The sequence below is a fragment of the Somniosus microcephalus genome, chromosome 21 (genome assembly GCF_052327205.1).
Source record: "Somniosus microcephalus isolate GS21.2 chromosome 21, FLI_Smic_1.0, whole genome shotgun sequence".
In the NCBI taxonomy this organism is placed as follows: Eukaryota; Metazoa; Chordata; class Chondrichthyes; order Squaliformes; family Somniosidae; genus Somniosus; species Somniosus microcephalus.
In genome coordinates this window covers 45263133-45287365 of record NC_141007.1, presented here as the reverse complement: position 1 = coordinate 45287365, position 24233 = coordinate 45263133, and the positions used below count along the sequence as shown (strand labels likewise).

General features: G+C 41.0%; 1 protein-coding gene across 17 annotated transcripts in view; it reads right to left on the bottom strand.

The window, feature by feature from the left end:
- Nucleotides 1-24233, bottom strand: part of tnrc6c1 (trinucleotide repeat containing adaptor 6C1) — a 672712-nt gene that overhangs the window by 116686 nt on the left and 531793 nt on the right. For 16 of the 17 annotated variants that reach the window (XM_085963536.1, XM_085963535.1, XM_085963529.1 and 13 more), the window contains 2 exons: nt 223-322; nt 85-106 (listed from right to left, as the gene is read on the bottom strand). In XM_085963536.1, the coding sequence (XP_085819662.1) occupies nt 85-106; nt 223-322 (122 nt within the window). Of the gene's footprint in view, nt 1-84; nt 107-222; nt 323-4976; nt 5385-24233 lie in introns of those variants that run through there. The other variant, XM_085963531.1, reaches the window with a different exon arrangement.

Here is a 24233-nt window from a genome sequence, read left to right as displayed (position 1 = left end):
CACATTATAGGAAAATGACACAGAAAGGAGTTTACACAGCCAAGTTTACCTCGACAAAAGAAAAATTAGGAGCAAATAACTAACCTTTGGTTTTATGTTCAGCAGCCTGAAAGAAAAAGCAGAAAAAGCTTATAGAACTTGGTTCATTTTATCTACTTACAATCACCAGAAAAGCAGATTTTCTATTACGTAGAAGCAAAGATGACCAGTCAAATACACCACCTTTTTCTGAGCAGCTTCCTTCTTTTTCTTCTCTTCTTGCTTTTTCTTTTTCTTTTCTTCCATCAAACGGTCCTCTTCTTTAGTTTCTTGTTCTTTCTCACTATTTCATTAAACAGACAAAAACCATTTGAAAAATTGAGCATTTAAAAACCTAGAAGCAAAAAAGTTAAGCGTAAACTTGGAAAAACAGAATTCGCGAATCAAAACATTGTTCTGCCGGAGCTACAACTACAGTCGCTCACATATTATAAAATGTCGCTAAGCGACAGATCAAGTTAAATCACATGGTCTTGAAATAGTATCACATATCTAACTTTATAGAACAATGCTCTCTAACTGTAATATAGTTTACTTTTAAAAATTATAATTGCCAGATACTTCCAGGAATGTCAACACTACAAATACACGAACGGTTCAACATTGAGGCAATTCATTTCCATTCCGCTTGATGCTCAGAATTATCTGGTATGGTGACTCAATTTTAAAGTTTGTTCATTTTTTTCAAACACTGGAAGAAGTTCCTGTTTCAGTCTAAAATTCTCATGGGCAGTCCAAAACTAGGGGCCATAAATAGAAGATAGTCACTAATAAATCTGATGAGGGATTCAGGAGTAACTTCTTTAGACAGAGAATGCGGAACTTGCTACCACATGAAGTGGTTGAGGCGAATAGCAGATACATTTAAGAGGAAGCTGGAGAAGTACAAGAAACAGAAAGGAATAGAAGAATATGTTGATAGGGCGAGATGAAGTAAATAAAGTGAGAGAAGGCGCATGTGGAGCATAGTGGTTAGCACTGTTGCCTCACAGCGCCAGGGACCCGGGTTCAAATCCGGCCTCGGGTGACTGTCTGTGTGGAGTTTGCACATTCTCCCCGTGTTTGCGTGGGTTTCCTCCGGGTGCTCCGGTTTCCTCCCACAGTCCAAAGATGTGCGGGTTAGGTTGATTGGCCATGATAAAAATTGGCCCTTAGCGTTAGGGGGGATTAAATATGTGGGGTTATGGGGATAGGGCTTGGGTGGGATGGCTGTCGGTGTAGGGACCGGGTGCTAGGGTTTGGATGATCAGCCATGATCTCGTTGAATGGCGGAGCAGGCTCGAAGGGCCGAATGGCCTACTCCTGCTCCTAGTTTCTAAACACCCCTGTTTCGGTGCTTTAAATTCTATGTAACTAGATAGCATGAGCTATAATGAGGCTTCCTTTGACCCTAATTTTCATTTTCGGCATCTGTTATCCAATTACTTGGAGTCATTTGTTCTCTACTACCAAAATAAAATGTGATGCACCTTTAAGTATCTGCATTCTCATTTCTAATGCCTCATTTACGATTAATCCTAATCATACTTTATTTCAGTAAAATTGCCCTAATAATCAGCTACAGAAGTGCTCAAGAAAACCTTCAACGTGTACAAGTTATATTATAGTAGTTATAAAATAATCTTCTATTTTGGAATAATTTAAAAGAGCTGCAATTTAAAAAGCAGTTTGTTTTTTTAAACCCATACAAAGAGATGCACCCCCTCTTCGTTCAGCCTCCACTCGAGGCTGGAGAATTACCAAGCAGTCTAGGGTCTATTTTTGGAGACTCATGCAACACAAACTGCTGCTCTTCTTCTATCCTCCCTCCTCCAACACAGCAAACTGGTCACGAGAAGCATCACCCACAACTGACAGGACACCTTTCGCCCCCAACCCCAAGCACTGAAAATGAAAAACTGCCTCAAGCCCACAAGTCACACTGTTCCCAGTGCAAGCACATTCAGGCCAAAAATACTGGGTGTGTCAATGCATTCCTCGAGGAAGCAGTATGCAGTCAGTATATGCTGTGACTTCATAAAATGTGTATAGGAATGCACACTTCCATAAAATGTACATGGAAATGTATACTTAAGTGTACAATTACCTAAAAACATGAATGTACACTTAATTATATAATTGTTTCATAAAATATATGCATGAATATACAGCTATAGGTCGAATAATTTCATGATGCATGTAAATGTATTTTCTTGAGAAACAAAGAACCCATAAATCCTTTACACCAATGTGATGTCATTATTGACAGCAGCCTGCTTTGCATGCTGGGAGCTGTAGTTGAAGCTAGTCATTATTATGTTTGTAAACAGACAACAAACATGGACAGAAAAGCAGTAACAGATCGCTCAAAAAGATTGAGAGTTGTTATTTTGGCAAGTTTTTGTAGATAACCATTTAAATTGAGACACACAGATGGATGTTCAGTTAGATACAGGATAATTGAAAACTAAAAGGAGCAAGTTACTGGAAATATTATTCCATGCTTTAACTATTAAATGCATAACCCATAGGCCAATAGATTCTTGCAGCTACTAGAGTTTTTCCTAAATCCCAAATACTCAATTATTATTAAATGCTCAGCATACCAAATCATATTCTTTACTAAAGTTTGGTGTTTTCTCTCACTGACACACAGAGAGGCACACGAACAGGGACTCAAATGTATTTTGCTGTCTCTGTTTCAGACCCTTTGTGAATTACAGAAAGTAACAGATCGTAACCCAACAAACATTCCACTTGAGGTTACTGTAATATAACACTTGGGTTTTCAAATTGCAGTCTCTGAAACCTATGAGGTTCTCAAGGTCATGAGTTTTCTGTAGTTTTCAGTATTTGTTAACTTACTGCAGTCTACACCACTTAATTCAAATTGTTTATAGCATTAAAATTCCCCCTTTGCTGCATTATATTGCTTAATTTGAATTTATACTTGAATTTGCAAAATAAAGCCTTTGAATTACCAAGTAAACTGTAACACTATTTTCTTTACAATGTACTTTTTTTTTGGGTTGCTGGATACTGAAAAGAAAAAATAAGTTCTAAAGATCATGGCGCTGAAATTTGTGCCATAGTAATGGCTTATCTACGGAGTACGACATTTATGGGCCAGAAATTGCTCACAAAATAACAGCAAATTCAATGTGCACACCATTATTAGTGTGTGAATCCTCCAGCAATTTGTGGCGAGGAAGCGATACCGTGAGTTGTGAATCGCCACAAATTGCTGGACAATTTGCACCCTCTGTCGCTAGCCTCCCGAAAATGGGAGCTCACCATCGACCCCCGTGAGTTTCAAAAATAATTGCTGAATTTGTGCATTAATGACCAATTAACGCTGCAGAAAGTTAGGGCTGGTACTAAGCGCAAGAACCCTTTTAATGACGAGAATTGTGTTCCCACAATGCCAAGCAACCTCTCCGTCCAAGAAAGGGAACAAGTGAAACGGTGGAGTCTCAGTTCCGCAGGTATTAAATTGTTCTTAGGGATTTTTAGAATGTTTCTTACTTTTCGTTGTCTTTTTTCTATCTCTTAATCCAATCTTTTCCTCTTTATTTTTCTTTACGTACCCGATTTGACTAATTCATCCAATTTCCTTCGTTATCATTCCTGTTTCTTTCTCAATCCTTAAATCTCATTGGTTAAGGAGACAGACTGTTGGTCCCGCCATTCACCAATGTCCCAGGTGTCCCATTATCAGCTCGCACTTCCAGCAATTTGTGGCACAAATTATTTGCAAGTTGAAGGGTGAAGGAAAAGGTCCAACGGGGCATGCTGCGAGATGCCCCGCCCATTATGGTCCAATAATTCCAGGAAATTATAGCATGAGTAATGTATGTCATTACTTGCACCATGCCATCAGTTCCTCTGACCATTGCCCACTCCAGAGACCCTTGCCGAAAAAGTCGAGCAGCTAATTATCATAGCTCCGTTCCAATTAAAATCCATGGCATAATTGAGTTTGCTGAATTGACACCAGTGATTGGCACAGCCACTTAGCCCATTGCAGAATGGCGCTGGTGGGGTCAGCGTGTTTGGGGCAATCACAAGCATCACAGTTCATTGTTTAAATTAAGAGATCATTGTGATGCAAATAATTGCATCAGTGTCTTGGGTCACTGATGCCAAGTGCAAAGCAAAACAAATTATATCGATCATGGGCAGGTGGGCTGCATGTTCCAAGCCTTAAACCACCAACCCAATGTGACTTTTTACATTTCATTTGTATAGTTAATGCTATGCGTTCCATTCAAGTGAAATAATATAGTGAAGAGGGGAAAAAAGTGTACTTTGACACAAAAATGTGGATGATGAATTCCAGAAGCTACTGTAAAACAAGACTCATTCACTGCACTTCTGTTCTCTGATGAAAACCCAGAGTTCATGCTCAGCGTATTTCTTTCCTCACTTACCCACAATCAAGGTTGTGGGGAGTGGGAAAGAGGAAATATTCCTGATAGCGACACAGAAAATGTCCTTTTTTCCCCCCCAAAAACAATCTAACCCAATAATCGGAATGATTCATCAATGGTAGGACATTCCAATCTGGGTTTCTGCCCATGTCATTTCTATTGCTTGAAATATATAAGCATTTCCTTCCAATAATAACTCAGATAATACCTTACACATGTACCTTATAAAAAGAGCCTTTGCAGTAAATAGCTAGCAGGGAAATCAAAGTTCAAAACTGTCTATTGCATGATTTGCTGCATTTCAGATACAAGGTTAAAAAATCCCTGAGGGAAGGGATATAGGGCAACAGTGATGTGAAAGCCAATTTGAAGTTTGCAGCAGAGGTGCAGTAAAATGCAGGAACATGAACAGGATGTGGTTTCTTCAGAACCAACTTGAACCGAATTGCTCAGTACGTCTGAAAATTCACAACTTGAACACCACAAAATGGGTAATTTGACAAACCACAATTTGAAAATACGTGTTACCTTTTTTACCATTCATATCATGCCTCCCATGAAACACATCTTGCTAAGAATTGAAATTTTATTCTCTCCTGCCTTTTCATCATTTGTTTCATCATGTAAAGGAATAGCACTGCAAGCAAGCAACATTTGTAAAAATAAATGAGTGTATATGGACATTGATCTCAAATGCTCCCAATATAAAATTACCTTCAACTAGTCAATCTTCCATAGCATTTCAAATGGGGAGTCACGACCAAGTGCAGTCTTCATGGGAAGCTGGCTTAATGGGCAGGGGATAATTGAATCAAGGCATGCAGATTTAATTCAGTCACCATCTTAGTCATATATTTTTAGATTTCCAATATATAAGTTCCTATGTCCACATTTATAATGAAAACTGCCTATGTAAACTTAGCACATTATAATTACATCCTCTAGTCAATGGCAAGCACAGCCACTGGCGAGAGGATGTAATTACAGTGTGACAAGTTTGCATAGTTTCTATTATAATCATGGAAAAAGTTGACTGGAGGTCTGCGCAGACGTAACATTACGAGTCAATCTCTTATGGTGTTGTACATGAAGATCTCAGAGAATAGGATCACTCTGTTACGGGTCTCGGATGTCTTCAAGTTGCTGTTTCTATCTCTTCTCTTGTGCATCTCTCCCCTTAACTCTTACTTTTTTCTGTCCTCTCTTCTTCTGCTTCTCTCTCACTATTCAAATTTGGACTGAGGTTTGGAGGTCTGAATGAATAAGTCCTGAATTTAATATGTTTTCCTCAATTTAAAATGAGTATGAAAAATGCTTAAATACACAAAGTACTGTTGTATGTTTGAAAAAATGAATTTTTTCATTTTAGACAACATTTTACTCAAGTATTTCTTATCCTTTGCTATAAAAAGTCACACCTTCAACAGTTGGACAGCTATGAGAAATCTACATATTGGCCCGGAATTTGCAGTCACCGGCGGCACTCACCGCTGACCTAGAAGAAAGCTGCCCACAAAGATCTAGCAATCTCTGTGGCGTCGATTTCAGCTCTCCCGACCTTTGTTTGAATCTGGCGCCAAATCAAACAAATTTCCAGCATCCAACAGTGATGTCATCAAGCTGGCTAAGCAGCCAATCACTGAAGAATTCTCACCGGCAAACCAGAAAGTAAAATGCACAGATTATAATTTACATTTTATAAAAATTTTTTTACAGAGAGCAAACTAAAGATTGGGGCATACACATAGGATTAAGGTAGAAGCTGAAACTAATCTAATGTTTTTTTTTTTTTAAAAACCATGTAATTCTTAATCATATTAATGGGAAAATTTAACATTCCACAAATATAAAATTTATTTTTCAGGGCCAGAACGATTGTTGAGCAGTCAACATGCCATTAAAACTCAGTTGCACCTCTCAACAAGGCTTAAAGTTTTATTTATTTTTTTATTTTTTAAAAACAGCGATATTACAGCGTAATAGGGGAAGCTTCATGTGATTTCAATTGATTGTCGGCTCTGGGCAGTTCCACAGCGCAACCTGTGGCGGAGCAGTGAATGACTGACCGCAACTTCAGGGTATCCGCGTTTATTTGCTCACGCGCTAAATCCTGAAGTTGCTGTCAGTTTCAAAGGGGTAATGGCAGCGAACGCTGACAGTTTCGCTGTCATTACCTTTGCAAAATCTGGGCCGTCATTTTCTGTATACAAAATTTGACTGAGAAGTTATGCACCTGCATTACCAAAGACAGAATGCCTTTATCTTCCTAAGGACAAACCACTTTGAATGGCTTTTCACTCAACATTCAGTTAGATATAGATGAAACATTCATTTAAATTACCTCCTTAACTTTACTTTTGAGTGTTTCTGGCAGCCAAAATAATTATTTTACACTGGAAAAAAAACATTGGCTGAACAGGTGAATGGTATTGTCTGGTACACAATTTATATAGCAGAAATACTTTAAAATTAAAAAAAGGTTCAACTTTCTCCCATCTACCATTAAAGCATACTCATTAAGCAAGGGATATGCTGGATGGCATTTTACAATTCTTGCTCCTAATGTCAGCATCAGGGCAAACCTTCATCTACTTTACCTAACAATGCAACTTAACCATGTTAAAACACCTCCCTCCCACACCTGCAATCTTTATGGTCTCCAAGTGAGATTTCTAAAGGTTGCTTCATCTTGCAGAGGCCTACTAGGCCCAGGTTGAAACTGGCCAAAACTGTTCAGAAGGCATCATAGAAAGGTTAATTTTCAGTATATTATAAAAGGACTCACACCAAGATCTCAAAAGTCAAAGGCCACACAGTGTTACCCAATGGTAATCTACCTCAGCCCCATTTACTGTTGTATTTCATTGACCAAGGCCACATAATCAGACATTATACAATAAATATACTAGTTCTACAAAAAAGACTAGGAAGACTAAAGCTACTAGACAGCAGCCTTTGGGGATTCATTGGAACACAGGGCAATACAGTCAAATGTGCCTTTGTGGACAGTGCATAACAAATTAATTTCATCTATCCACAATATGCCAAAAATAGTGGCAGTGCTGAGGAACATTTCAGATTTTTACTGCCGCAAACAAAAACATTTTCATTACAAAATGAATTCCTGCTCGGCAATTAGTTTATTGTGCCTCTTTGGACCGCTATCGGATCTGCAGCAAAGAAAACGCCATCAATTCGTGAATTTAGCACCACTTGCCTGAATTATCTAACATTTTCTATTACCCATTTTATATCAAACTCCATAATCTCTCCCCCTCGCAATTTACCTGAAATTGTAACACTAATGGAGATCGTTTGACAACAGCGAGGACAACAGTAAGAGACTTCAGGAAGACACATACATAGTAGAATGGGAAGACATGTGCTAAAGGAATTTTATATAGTGAAGTGTGACAGTACATTTTGGTAGGGAAAACAAGGAGTGGGAGTATATACTCAATGGAAAGACACATCTGTAAATGAACAAAATAGACCTCGGTGGTCAAATAGATAATTCCCTGAAATGCAAATGCAGGTAAATAGAACCATTTAACAGGCAGATATTGTTTTGGGTTTGATAAATTAGACGCAGAATACAAAAGTAAAGAGGATATGATAAATTTATACAAGGCATAGCTTAGGCAACAGAGTAATCTGCAGTCTGGGCACCCCATTGCAGAAAGGGCATTAAAGCGATAGAAAACACACACTGTAAATCCACCAGAAGGAAGCCAGGGATGGGGAACTATATAGTTACAAAGGAGAGATTTGAGGATTATTTCCACTGGAATGCTTTTGCACAGGTAGTAGTTGTGCATCAGAGCATTGCATCTTTTAAGGGAAAAAGTATTTAAAGCAGAAAAAAAATAAAGAGACATGGAGAGAGCTGGGCAGTGGGATAGTTCTGGATTGGTTTGCCAAAAGGATCAGCATAAACATAATGGCCCTGAAATTAGGATCGGGAGCTTGCCGCGCGTGCAAGCCCCCGATGTGCACTTACCCAGCGCGCTGACATTTCAATCCTGGCCCGCATTGCATTTCCTCTCACTGGCCCGCTTGAGGTCCTGCCGCACTGTGCGTGCGTGACCCAGCGGCGTACTTAGTGCGATGAGCCGGCTGGGATCACGTGAGCACAGGGCAACCAATGGGAGGTTGCAAAAGTTCATTCATGAGTTTGAGTGTAAGAGCTGTCAAACTCATGAAAACTCCTGGCCCCAAAACACTTAAACTTGAAAGAAAATTTAAAAAACTGCACTACTTAAATGAACCATAAATAACTAAAAAAAACTTTAAACAATTTTAAAATTTGAAAAAAATTAAAAAATCAGGGCTAAAACTAAACTTACCTTACTGTAAATTCTTTAAAAATAATAAACCTGTGGAAATTTTTTTTATAAATTGTATTAATAGACCACTTACCTGTAAAACTAAGTACTTACGTGTGGTTTTTCAATGCGTAAAAACCGGAGGCCTTTACACATCCGCAACTCTCTGAAAATAAAAGGAAATCCAAGTCGCACGCGCTGCCTGTGTAGTCGCACGCGTTCAGCCTCTTAACCCCTTGGGTCAGAGGAGAGGAAATGCCGGTTTTCCCCGCATGCGCTGTGCATGCTGAAAACCGGCAATTCCTCCGGGCACACGCACGAGTACCCCGTCCGTACTCACACGTTGGGAGAGGAATTATTGGGCCAATGGCTTCAACAGTTCTATGAAGCAGGGCGTGGTTCCGCAGCTGGCGACAGGGTTGCTAGGTGAAAGCAAATTGAGGCCGAGAGTCAGCCTAGGCACCATCTCTTTCTCAGGAGCTGAAGAGGCTTGTGATATACCTCAGCATCCTCAATCTTGTGTCTGTGCTCATTTTCATTTTTAAAAAGTGTCAGTCATATGTCTGAAACATACAGAAACTCATTACCATGTTTAAAAGTCTCCAAACCAAGCAAGTGAGAAATCGACATTCACCCTTCGGGTTTGTGTTTGCTCAATACACAGTGCACACTCTTTCTCTCTTCTTAAATGCTAAAATTGCACAACTTACCAGAGATTTCGCTCTGCTTGTCCACAAGGAACCATTAAACCCAGGTGAGACATTGGCTTGTAGGATTTTATGGAGCCGCCAGGGAAGAATCCTGCCCCCACATCCCCTCTCTCCAGTGACAGATCTGCTCCTCCATTAGTGAGCAAGATGGCTGGCCAATAGTGTCCTGAAGCATTGAGGACCTGCCTGGTTCAATTATTGAATTATAAGTTGTCCATAAAGAGTTGACTTGGTTCACAGCTTCTATCACCAGGCAAGTCATCTTGAGGCCACCACAACCCCAGACACTCTGTCCACACACCCCCACCCAACCCACCAGGATGATAGTTACTAGGTGGTCATCAGACAACTAACAAACATGGGTTTTAACCGTTACTAGGTGGACAGAAGCTACTAAGAGCTCCTTGCAAATGGCATGGTAAAGCGCACAATTTGACCATATGATGTATGAGTGCATTGCCACCAACCTCCTGACCATAGCAAGACACACACCGTACCCCACTAACGGTTGGTTCCACCACTTGGAGGTACCGAGCCCCAGCAGCATCTGTTTGAGTCTCTGCAACCCAAACATCGCAGGTACTGAACCCCATCGTTTCAAATCTCCGTTTTCTCACGAGCTATATAATGGGCATCTGCTTTCTACATTCGAGAGGACCTGCACAGAGCGGCTTGCATAACAACTGTCTTGATATTCTAGATACCAAAGTTCAATGTTGTATGTCAGGCTTACTCCGTGCCTACCATTTAATCCAGGGCCTCACATGAGGGTCTTTGGCAAAGAGACATGTCTGTCATAAGGTTGACTCACCTTCCAAAGTACCCAGCAACAGGTTGGCGTGGGTGCCAGAGCTCATCCTTACTGCAAATACTCCCCTTTTTGCCACAATCCACCTCAGATTGGTCCTCTATCTTACACCTGGGCCAGGGAAACCTCTTGTATTGCAATCCTAAGAGTTCTGAGCCATGAAGTACTCCAAGCTACCGATATGAGTCAACATTTAAGATGTATGTCTCTTGTATTTTCCCCAATAGTACCATTGAGATCCCTTCTTGAGCCATGAAAGTCTGTATCAATTACACTTGTAGCAGCCACTCTGGTTTTCCCACTAAGACAGTGATGCAGTAGTCCATGCTAGTCAGGTTAGGCAAGCTTAGTAAAGCAGGCAGCCAAGCCTGGGCCAGGAAGTAACAAAGAGGCTGAGGCCTGGGGGTACAGAATGAAAATGCGGCTAGATACTATGCGATCAATAATGTATTAATGGTCACGTGGTTAACACAGGCCAATCAGCACACTACAGCTTACTAAATATATTTTTTAAATATATGCAAGAAGTTGTTGCAATCTCTGAACAAAAATACAGGACACTATTATCCGGCACCAACGGGACTGCCGTGGTGCCGGTTTATCAAAAAGTCCGGATTACAGAGAGGTATAGTTTAAAAAAGTACAAGCGCTCCGTACACAGCAACAAATCCAGGCTTCCCTGTTGCTTAGTAACATGTGCAGGAACTCCGGCCACAGACCAAGCACCAACCAGTGCACGAACCCGTTACACAGCCACAGATCCAGGAACTGCCACTAACATGAAGTAAAACTTACCTGAACCTACTCCTGAATTTTGCCGGTTAACAGAGATTTCCGGATACAGGAAACTCTTTGGTATCCGGCACCAACGGGACCGGGATGGTGCCGGTTGATTAAAAATTCCGGATGACGGTTATCTACCGAGGCTATTTTTAACCAACAAAAATTTAAAAATCAAGAAATGTGCAGTATACAGTAATTGGGTACTTACCTACAGAATGTTGTGTTAAATGGATGGTGGAAGATGCTTGATTAAGTACAGTACTGCCAGTTGAGGGTAATCCATAACTTTTTAATTACTTAACAGTAAAACAAAACTTACAGTAAACGACTGTATACAGCGCTGTAGTTGACTGTACACTTATTCCAAGTCAGCTGGTTCATCAGGAATATCCATGCCAGCTGGGTCATCAGGATCATGCACTTCAACAGATTCTTCAGGCACTTCCACTGCTCCAACTCTTTTGGAAGCTTTCCTAAACATGTCCCGGGTGTCTACTTGCTTCGTGGACTCGTGCCTTTTTTGTAGAAAGGTGGAATGAGGAATATGGAGTTGCATAACTTGGGCAGAGTAGCAAGGCTGCCTTTCAGCAAATTGGAGGATTAAAGCAAATCCTTCTGCAGCTTTAGCCCAAAAAATCATCATCTCTTCAGAAATCGCAAGAGACTACTGGCAGCGCGGGAGAGTCAGACTCCTGTTATTGAGGTGTTCGGACTTCCGACAGCGCCAAGAAGCCGAGTAGTGGCAGTGTGGAGAACTACCCCCACTGACTAACTCGGCCACCGAAGGGAGACTCGGACTCGGCAACATTTCCGGTTATTGAGGTGTTATTTTTGGACTATGAATTTTGCCGGTTAATAGAGAATTCCGGATATTGAGGTGCCGTTTAAACGAGAGTTTCCTGTATTTAGGTGCCGTTTAAATGAGAGTTTCCTGTACTTGGGCATCCTCGCACATTGTGTGTTGTCATTTACTTCATTGCTACTATAGTAGTGCAATACTTTTTCAAAAGTATAGAACAACCATATTTTACCAATGCTTTATAATGTAGGTCAATGAAGAGTGAACAAAGATGGAATCTCATACCTATAATCATGAGTGTTGCAAATGAGAGAGACTTTTTTTTGGGGGGGGGGGGGGGGGGGGGGAAGGGGGGAGAAGAGGAGGGAAAGGTGAGCGGATTGTGCCTTTTCTATTTATTTTAGCACATTTAACAAGGAGATTTAAAATGACACAGCGAAGAAGAAGAAGAAATCACAGGTCTGCAAGCATCTCTTGCTGTGAGCAGCTATTGACAACAAACTCCATTTGACAAAACACCTTCCCTAACTATTTAGTCTTTCAGATTAGGGATTACATAATTGAGATCAATGATAGAAAGGAAAAGAGCCTAGTGGTTGTAAAAAATATTTTAATGGAAACACAGAAAATGGCTGAAAGTTTTTTTTGGTCAATCGGTTATTTAACACACAACCTATCATGTTGTCTTCAATTCAAACCACTGAGAAATCTATAATCTCCTATGTGTTTCTTCCGACATGGAGTGCACTCACCTTTGTGGGAAACACAGCCCATTTAACATATCCAGAGAGCTTAATGGCAGATCGTTGGAGCCAAGGCTCAGGGAATCTAGTTTGTACGGTGCTATAACGCTACAGTTTAAACCAGTTAAAGCCACGCATGGCACTGGTAAGCTTCCCACTGATTGTTCAGCTCGTACCACCCTATCCATTAGGGCTTCAGTCTCCCAACATTATATGAATGCAGCCTTGGCACAGTAGTAGCATTCTTGCCTCTGTCAGAAGGTTGTGGGTTCAAACTCCTCTGTCATGACTTGAGCACATAATTTAGGCTGACTCTGCAGTGCCGTACTGAGGAGTGTTGTAATGTCAGAAGTGCCATCTTTCAGATGAGATGTTAAATCGAGGTCCCATCTGCCTCTCAGGTGGGCAGGTGGGCTAAAAGATCCCCCCCCCCTCCCCCCCCCCCCCCCCTCAGGTGGCGTAAACATATCCCAAGGTCCCGCGACCGACATCAAAATAAAAGTTTAATTAGTCATTTATCTCAATGCTGTTTGTGGGAACTTGTGCACAAATTGGTTGTCCCTACATTACAACAGTTACTGCACTTCAAAAGTACTTGATTGGTTGTGAAGCACTTTGGACTGTTCAGAGATTGTAAAAGGTGTTATATAAATCAAAGTTCTTTCTTCCTTTCAAACCAAGTGGGATAATCCTAGGCACAGTGACAGGTGTACCCTCCTGGATTCCATTGGTGAGCAAAGTTGACTGCTTGATATATCAACAGTGTCCTGGAATACTATAGACCTGTGTAGATAAAGAGATATCTAGAGGTGCAGATACATGGATCTTTGAAAATGAGATTATAGCTAGATAAAGTCATGAAAAGGCAAATGGGACTCTAGTGCACTGAATTTGAAAGCAAGGAAGTGATGTTGAATTTGTACAAGACATTATTTAGGCCAAAGTTGGAATAGTGCAAGGATACAGTAAATATTCACTAGAATGGTACCACGAATTAAGTAAACAACTTTTCAAAAGATGAAAGCAGAAACTGCATGCTGTGATATTTATAACTCATGGGTGAACAAAATCAGATGTGTTAAATTACAGTTTTACTATTTCAATTGGTCTCATTTTTATTTTTTAGGTTCTTTCTCAATTCTGTTTTCCACTTTTTCCTTGTGCATTTTTTTCTTTAAAATGTTTATTGGTTTTACTTATTTTAGCAGTGCTCAATCTTTTTAAAGGCAAGTACAATCAGGCAGGAAGCTGATCAAATGGAATATTATAAGGTACTAGAGAAACTGAAAGACAGTGATTTCAGCTGCAGCTGTATGAGAAAGAACTTTATTATATACACAAGCTAAAAAAGGCAAGTTAAATTGAAATAAAGCAAAGACTAGGGGAAAAATAGGCAGAGATACAGTTTGAAGAGGAAGGACAGAGGAACTGCAAGTCCTGAGGAAAACAAATCCTAGCAAACGAAAAGCACCTGGAAGTGAGGGACCTTTCGTTATTTTATTATTCCATCAGCATCAGTTTTCTCCTCCTTCTCACTCACCTTACAGATTGAGAGATCAGTTAAGTCAAATAGCTTTTATCTGGTCATCAATTAATTTTAGTCATTAAAGTAGTTTCACTACTTCAGGCATGTTATCATTGAGAACCAAGTAGATACTTGGTGGAGATAGACAGGAAATGTTATGCCTTCTGAAATGTCTGCGTTTGTCAGAATTGTGGTAGTCTTAAGACTTTTTGCTAATTACGTTCTAAATGGACAGTCATTAGAATTGTAGAGAAAGATTCATATACTGAAGATCATTGAAATAGTGATTTGTTTTAATACATGGACATTGTTAAACTCAGCTGTTAAGACAACACAGAGTGGGAGGAACAGCCATACAAGTTCCAACATGTTGGGGGGATGTGGCAGAACAAAAAAGTCTAATGAAGGCATGCTTCAAGGGGGCAGAGTTAGGAATGAAGGGAATAGCTGTATCAGATAGGTTTAAGTTGCTGGAAATGTCCAAGGAACAGAGTTGGTATAGCATTTGTCCCACTACTGAATTTACATCCGGTTATGTTTTAAGGGCCAAGTTAAGCACAATAATTATAGACAAGAATCGGAGCAGGATCATGCATTAAAAAGCAGCTGACTGAATGGTGCTGGTTGGAAGTTATTGTATTTTTGAACAACTGGGCACTGTTTAGAGAAACACAGTGGTACAGGAGAGATTCCCTGCTTCTCAACCGCATGAGCAGATGGCTGTTGCTGCAAATCATTATTTGGTCAGTTTTTTTAAATAAACAAACGGCTGGGAGGGGAGGATACAAGGTGAAGATGCCAAAGGAATAGGATTATAGGCAAATGTGGAAGGAGGAAAGGCAAGAGAACAAAAAAGATTAAAATTACATAAATGATTAGTAATATTGCAGATCTGGAAGCATTTGGTTGAGGAAAGCAGTCAAGTAACAGAAATTTAGTTAAATCACGGCATTGATCGGAAGACTAATGACAGGGCTAAGAGTAGCTACAACAAAACAGGATTGGTGGCAATATGGAGAACCTTAGTATTCCCTCCAAACATTTTGGAAATAGACCTTCAATATTTTATAAGCATTATAGAGACTACGTCAACCCGGTATGCCTATAAAATTCTACCATGTCAATGCAAAGGCATTACAATGCCCTCAAATATTTAATCATCAGTGCAAAATGACACTTTGACCCATTGGATAGGTTAATTAGTAACTCAAGGCACTGTACGTTAATTCAAACATCACACTCCACTCCTGAATAATAAAATTCAGCCCACGAGGTTTTTAAAGAGCATGCAGGGAACCAAGGTGGCACAGTGGATTAGATATTGACCCTTCAAATCTGGCCCTGGGTTCAATTCCAGCCCCGACTGATGGGCTGAAAGTCTCCTCTGCTGGCTGCAAAGGTCCTATGCGGAAGGAGTTTTGCCAGTATCAATCAAGTTCCCGCTCAGCATGGGCCTACAGCACAAAACTGCACAATTCGGCACTAATTGGCACTCTTGGCGATGGCTGTTATGTGAAATTGAAAACAAGTCATGGGGTTGTTCCTCTGAGGTTGGGCTAATACATGTTGCTAGGGCAGAGTATGAAGGAGCTTTACCTGGCTGTGATATATCTGGTCTGGAAATGCTCAATGCTGACACGAGAGCCTTCATTTTACCTCAGGGTGCAAGTGTGACATGCGGGGTCAGGGTGAGTCGAACTATTGCCCTAACCCGGCACAAATCACTAGGTGGCCGGCGGTCGAGAGCGGCAGCAAACCACTGCCAGGGACCCAAGTGAACATCCCCCAGCACTAAAAGAAATGGTCAGGGAAGAGGGATGGAGGAGGGGTGAGCCAGGGTAGGGAAAGCCCACAGTTTCCTTGTGGGGGCCAGAACAAGCACTCCTGCTCCTCCTGGCCCACAAGGAAGCTCAAAAATTAAAAGTACTGTACTTGGAAAAGGCCTCTTCTGGCCCCACTCCTATTTGCTACCAGGTGTCACTGGCATGTTCAGCACTGCGTGTGACTTGCAGAATCTGCATTGAAATCACATCATATTATATCAGAAGACCCTGACTTTAGCATATTTGAGGCCCTCACCTGCCTGCAATGGATGCTCTGACACTTCTAAATGCCCAGAAGTTAAAATGACGGCGGGCAGGAGCACGTCACGAATGTAGCAGGAAGTACTCCACTGCTATTTTAACCCTGCCCGTCCAGCTCTTTCCTATCGGCGGGCAGGGATACAACCGGGGCTTAGGTACCGGAAATGGGAATAGTTCTTTCTAGAGCATTAACTTGATGACCAGGGAAATTTTTTTTTAAAAAGTCAATAGAGCAGCTGTACTATTTAGAATACAAAATAGCAGAGTAAGGAATAATCCATAGTAGTGAAAGATATTATCTATCAATTTTCTCAAGTCAAGTCAAATTAAAGTGAAGAATAAAAACAGAAACTATACTGTCATTTTGCTAAATTTGTAGATCCAGTAAAACTGTTATAACTCCCAGCAATACAGAAATAAGAATGAAATGCATATTTAACAAACTACAATGTGATCATAAAAACTTTTTATAATGCAAGGAAAAGTTACATATTGGCTGAAAATGGGACAGGATTCTACGCATCAAACACAAGTCAAAGATTTCCCCAATGGAACAATTTTCATGGTTAATTCAGTTAATTATAGATATATCTTTAATCTGAAGGCTGCATATAATACACATGTAGAGTATTAGAATGTCTGTGAAATTCAGAGTCCATGGGCTGGATTTTGCCGGTGCTCAGAGGGCGGGTTGGAAGGCAGGTCAAAGGGTAAAATCATTGTGATTGGCGGCGGGTTCCGATCCTGCCGTCAACCCGCCTCCAAACAATTTTCCGCTTGGCATATGGACCCGACACCTAGCGGCAGGAAGAGGATTAAAGCCAATTACCTGCCTATTAATGGGTAGTTGATAGTAGTTGACAGGCTATTTTTTAATTTTGCCGCTTCTGCCTCAGGTTTCCCGACATCCGGACACCACGCCAGGTAAGTGCGGCGTGTTGTGAGTCTGCTGTAATGTTTCTGGATTGATGACAGCTGCAAAAGTGGTGTGAAGGATCCAATGGTGCACTGGTGAGTCTCAGAGGTAAGAACATAGTGGAAAATTCATTTTTAATACATTTACACATTTCTTTAGGTTCCAAGTTTTGAAATCCATGTCCAGGGCCACCTCATTGGGAGAGCCTCTCTCATCAGTGACAGATCGCTTCGGTCACTTCACCTGCAGCTGCCATCTATTCCGCCTATGGAGGGGGTCATTGGAGAGCCTGGGTGCAAGAGATCTCCTTTGTGCAGTGATCGTCAGTGTTTGCAGCACCTCAATGCTGTCAAACACTGCAAAATCAGCTGTCAAAAAAAAAATTGTGCGTGGTCCCTTTAAGAAAACCGGCAGATGACGCATCATCAAATGACGTCATCTGACCGGCTTCCTCTTAATTGGCGGGCTTAACAAGATCAACGTAAAATCACGTCTGTGGGCCGAATGCCATTGGGGGCAGGACTGGAAGCTGGAAACCACCTGACCCGCACCCAACCTGCCGCCATTGTGGAAAAAAAAAAAAAAAAAAAAAAAAAAAAATCGCTGCCTATATCGTCACCTCAACCATCAATGTTATCAGGAAAGTTGGGCCAGCTTCAACTAGAATTTTCTGGGGAGAAAGGAGAAAATGGCAGATTCTTCTTGTTCTGTGAATAAAGTTCAACTTCCACATATAATTATCAAAGGACAAAGATATGACCAGACAGGTTGGGGGATACAGCGAGAAGATTGACTCGCAATCACCTGGCTCATTGGCTGCATCCTCATTACTGAAATATCAGACAGGAAGAACTTGAATATTCCAGTCTCACTGTATTGCGCATGACGAACTAAATGAAAAATCAATAATCATAGTGTTGAATGCAGAACATTAAACAAACCTGGAAAAGGTATATAAACAGGATTAAAAAATACAAAATATATTTTAAAATAAACACTTGGTTGCCTTACTAAAGAAAAACAATGAGTATAACACAGTCTACTCATAATTATGAATCTATCATTTGGAAACCTGCATACAAATAAACATAGCACTGAAAGCAGGTTTCCAAGAATTTACATCTTCAGGCCAATTTGGAGTAGCATAATGCCAAAACGATAATCCTCTTGAACAGAAATGTGAAGGCAATAATGCTTTTAGTATGGAAACTGCTCCAGCTAACTACTTTAATATAGCTTCACCAGGCAATCTTGTGCATGATGTACTGGCTTTCTACTGGGACAAATGTTAACTTTCCCTGGTGGCCCTGCCCAGGAAGCAATATAATGAGATGTATTGCATGACCCAGTTCACAAACATCTGCTTCCCTAAGGTCAGAGATGAAAAATAACCGTGAGAACCAGCAAACGTTTTTCATCCTGTACCTGTAGTAGGCTAAAGCCCCACAAATATCATCAACTAGATTATAATTGAGGGAAACTATAGAAGTCTGAGGTGAACAAAACCTTGGTACTGTTGCTTTCTAATGGAAGCCACAAACTAACTTTGGATTAATGAGATGGTGAGGCATGTGAGGGCAATTATGGGCACCCACATGATGTATCAGCATGTAAAACTGGTGGACAAGAGCCAGGATAACATAAATGGTTCAAATGGCTCAGATGAGAGTTTACTCAGATTCATACTGATGCAACTTAAAGGATGATGGGTCACAACATTTATCCCCTCCATGAACACTTTCGATATTCTCCCATGATACACCCACTAACTGATGACGGCAGGCTTCAATAGCCGCAGCTAATTCTAAAGCCCTCAGCTGACAGCATCTGAAAGCAGTGCATCATGTGTCTAAAGATTGAAGTCGTGTTCTTGGCATTTCCATTTGACATTATGGGGGTAAAGTAACATGTCTGTGGCAAGGAGCCTTGCCTACCAGGAAACATTTCAGAAATTCAGACACGTGCTACCCTAGATTTTCCAACTACGTATTACAGTATAAAGGTCAGGAAATGGTAGGCAGTGCTACGGCAGACAGGCTTCCCACTGGGAGCAAGGACTCATAAAATCACCCATAATGTGTCTTCAAAAAGGATCGTTTCTCCAGAACAAATTCCATTTATATAGCTCCTTTAATGTAGGAAAATGTCCCAAATGGCTTCACAGAAACGTAATCAGATAAAAATTGACACCGAGTCAAAGAAAGAGATATTAAGAAGGGAGACTAAAAACTTGGTCAAAAAGGTCGTTTTTAAGAAGGATCTTAAAGGACAAGAGAGGTGGCGAGGTTTAGCAAGGGAATTCCAGGGCTCAGGGCCTAGATGGCTGAAGACTGAAGGCTGAAGCCAATGCTGAAACAAAAGGAGTGGGGGATGCACAAGAGGCTAGAGTTGCAGGAATGCAGAATTCCAGAAGGGTTGCAGGGCTGGATTAGGTTGCAGAGATAGGGAGTGGCATGGCCATTAAAGGATTTGAATACATGGAGGAGAATTTTAAATTTTAGGTGCTGGTGGACTGGGAGCATGTCAGAGACCAGGACTTGGTTCAGGAAGGGAGAACTAGGTCATTACTGAATGCTAGAATCATAGCTGTTCTATTAATGGCGATCAGGGGTCATGTTTTCAAGAGAGCACCCAGTGGGTCATGCACCAGATCTGACTTTCAGCTGGATCAATAACTTTTCCTATATGGGGATTCAGAAAAGGTCCTCCTACAGTCAGGGCTAGCAGATCCATCCACCGAGAAACCAGAACCAGTTTGTCTAATGGCACGAATTATAGAAAAATGACCAATCCCAGAACACCGAAGGAGACTGGCATGGATAGAGCCGAAATACTAACCAGAATTTCCAATGGAAATGGGAATTGTACCAAAGGACTGGGAGATGATAAATGTAAACACCTGTTCAAAAAACCATCAGGAAATTATAGGTCAGTCGTATCTCAGTTGTTAGCAAACTTATGGAGCCTATAATACAGGATAAAATTAGTGAACACTTGGAAAGATATTTGGATAATTAAGGTCACGTCAGGTTTGACTGTTTAATTTTTGAGCAAATTGCACTGTATAAATGGAGATTATGGTGGCTATTGTACATATGGATTTGCAGAAGACATTCGATAATGTGCCCATCACATTTCAATATTTTTGGCCATCTTTTCCACAAAAAGGGTTTGGAAAAGAGTTGCATTTAAATGTCAGGTTTTTAAAGCAAAGTATATTCACACAAGTTTCATAAAGCACTAAGAAAGCTGGTTTTGGTATCCTGACAAATAGATGTCGAGGAACCAGACGGATTCGTAATTCCTTCCAACTTCTTACTAAGGAAGCATCTGGAGTTTCACCTCCCAGCATAGGTTTAGGGATAACTGATACCCGAGGCGTTCGCCGAATTGTCTTAAACTAGCCAAACTAACAAAAATTAATTTACTAACCCTCAATGAGGTTAACCTCAAGCAGCCGAGTGAGTGAATTAACTCGTTCTTGCCAAATCATGAAGGAAGCAGGCAGACCACAATTCATGCACCAAATACTATTTATTGGTTATAAAGTGCAACTTAGTTAAAGTTGGGTACACAAACACTTAATAGACATGCATAAATGTAATCAGAGTTACCTTGTTGAGTAGCAAATCATTAATTAACAGTTATTTAACAAAACGAGTCGCATTACAGACATTTCAGCGTGTCACCACAAGTCAGTGCTAATAGGTGCAGAGTATCAACTTTGGCAATGACCAGAGTCTGAGGTTATAAATTGGTGAGATTACTCCCAAGACTAATTCCTTAAAACAACTAACAAGTTAATAGCTTTGAATAGTCAGTCTATCAAATAGCTCAAGTCTACATGCGTGATTAACAATGTTCAGTGCTAGCACAACCTCATCCTCATGAACATCGTGGTTGGGTTAATCTCCTTTTTTCCTTGGTTCGCAGCCATTAGCTTTTGGAGTGCTGAGTTGATGAGCTCCTTCATGGCAGGTCTATCTGTTTAACTTTGAACTTTGGTTCTGACTAGGGTTGCGAAGGGGTGGAAAGTTTCCGGTAAATTTCGCACGGGAAGTTTAGCTTGGGAATTTTACACAAAAAAGCACATGCTAGCATAATATTTTTTTATTTTTTTATTTTTCATTCTCTCCCCCCCCCAACAACAGGTCCTCTCTCAAAATTACTAACAGAGATGGAATCTTAATTATTAAGGAATTTCTTAATCAATATATGTTTATCTTCTTACTTGGCTTGTTTTAATAATTACAAGTTTTGTGTGTGACTGAACAATGTGTCCCGATTGGTTGGATGAGTGGATGAGCGATTAGCTCCCTCTATTGGTGATGTAGCATTGTGCATGCACAGGTCATGCTTCCATCACATGGAGCATCAGGAAAAATTTACTCACCCTGTTGCAATCGTGCTGATCGACCGCAGTTCGACAGACGAATGCCCTTTATTTCTCTGCATAGAACAATGCCACGTTTACCATCGGATGTGTGGAAGCATTTTACCCCAGGCATTAAAGATGGAAAGACTGTGTACATGTGCAAACACTGTACAAAGCCATATGTAAAGAATGCCACAAAGATGCAGCAGCATTTATCCAAATGCAACAACTTCACTCAAAGCTCTCAGCAGTCAGCCCAGAGTTCCTCTGCTTCCATTCAAGAAGATGATGGTTCAAATTCAGCATCAAGTTCCTCATCATCAGCAACTCCTGGCCCACTTGGAAGGTTCTTTGATACAATAGATAACCATAGCCAGAAGAATGCAGATGAGTGCCTTGCTCAAGCTGTATATGCGACAGGCTCACCCCTCATGCTCACAGCAAATGTGTACTGGAAGAGATTTTTCAATGTTATTCGCCCTCCATACTGTCCTCCCACCAGACACAACAAGAATTTGCAAAATGGGACAAACACCCAATTGAGATCCTACATGCAGAATTCTGTAAAAGTATACTCCGGACTCAAAGGAAAATCGTAAACAATGCATGCAGGGCAGAACTAGGTCAACATCCATTAATAATCACTATCCAAAAAAGAGCCACCAAATTTTGGAAACACCTAGAAATGAGCAACCCCCAATGCTATCACTACGAAGCCCTGAAATGCCAAGAGAGGACCAGAAAGAAGAATACCCTCAGTCAACTAGTCCTGGGACTCAGTGAAAACAATAACCAGCCCCAGGACAGTGACAGCGTAACACAAAGAATTCGACCCAACACAATCGTCGCTAAGCAAAAGGAAAAATATCTGTCATATTGGGCAGAAACAACAAAAACCCAAAGCAAACTCAATTGCTACTTGGCCCTAAACAGACAATACGACATGGCTGATTACCTGACCATGGTAAAGGATAGCAAACTGAGAAAAACCTTGACAATGTACAGACTTAGTGAACATAGCCTGGCGATCGAAAAAGGTAGACACAGACAGACCCGGCTACCAAGAGAGGACAGGATATGTTCTCACTGCAGTCAGGGAGTGCTGCAGACAGAGATGCACTTCCTCACAGCTTGTAGAAAATATCAGGGCATAAGGGAGAATTTCTACCCAAAATTCACAAAAATATGCCCGGAATTCAGAAATTTGAATGACGACCAAAAACTCCCATACCTACTAGGGGAAAGAGAGAAATTGCATAACACTAGCGGCACACTATGTTACAGCTTGCCATAAACAGAGGGACAACCAGTAAATATAAGAAAAGAGTATATATAAATTATATGAAAGTATATATTTATACACTCGGATATATCTGTTTATACACTGTATGGATAGATCTGTATTTTTGTGAACAAACATGAATGTTTTGATGCTTTGGCAACATAAGATGTAACTTGTCATGCCAATAAAGCGATTTGAATTGAATTGAATTGAATTGTCTACTTATTTGCTGGAGGCTGAGTATAACAGAGTCCAAGGAAAGCTCAAAGAAACGATAGAGATGGCAGACTGTGTTGCAGTTATCTCAGATGGGTGGTCAAATGTACGAGGGGAGGGCATCAAACTACATCGTCTCCACTCCTCTCCCAGTGTTCAAGAGCACAGACACGAAGGACAACAGACACATACATTGCTGATGAGCTGAAAGCGGTCATCAATGATCTTAGATCACAAAAGGTCTTTGCAGTAGTTACTGACAATGCTGCGAATATGAAGGCTGCTTGGGCTCAAGTGGAGGAGGCCTACCCTCATATTACGTCTATTGGGTGCGCAGCTCATGGGCTCAACCTGCTCCTCAAGGACATCATGGGTTTGAAAACCATGGAAACACTGTACAAGAGAGCCAAGCAAGTTGTTAAGTATGTCAGGGGAAAACAGGTAGTTGCAGCAACCTACAACTCCAAGCAAACGACAAAGAACAAGAACACCACATTGAAGCTGCCCAGCAACACTAGATGGGGTGGCGTTGTCATAATGTACAACAGCCTTCTGGAGGGTAAGGAGTCACTGCAGGAAATGGCAATATCCCAGTCTGGGGATATGGAAACTACCATCAAGAAAATACTGCTGGATGATGTGTTTTGGGAGAGAGTGGTTAGCAGCCTTAAACTACTCTCACCAGTAGCATCTGCAATTGCTCAGATTGAAGGAGATGACGCTGTCTTGTCAGATGTTCAGGCTTTTTGCTGATTTAAAAGAACAAATCAGCATTGCCCTACCCACATCCCAGCTGCTCAAAGCAGAGGAGAAGGCAATTGTTCAATTCATTCAGACGCGTCAAGAATTTTGTGTCAAGCCGATTCATGCTGCAGCATACATGCTGGACCCAAAGCATGTTGGGAGACCAATACTTTCTGGAGAACAGATCAACAGCGCTTAGTGTGATTTCTACCCTCTCACACCATCTCAATCTGGATGTGGGCAAAGTTCTGGGAAGTCTGGCAAAGTTCTCTACCAAGCAAGGTCTTTGGAATGGGGACGGGATATGGGAATCATGCAAGCATATCAATGCACATACCTGGTGGAAGGGACTTTGTGCGTCTGAGGCCCTGTCACCCATTGCGTCGGTGATACTCCAAATCCCACCTTCATCAGCGGCCTCTGAACGAAACTGGTCACTTTTTGGGAATACGCATACAAAGGTGCGCAACATGCT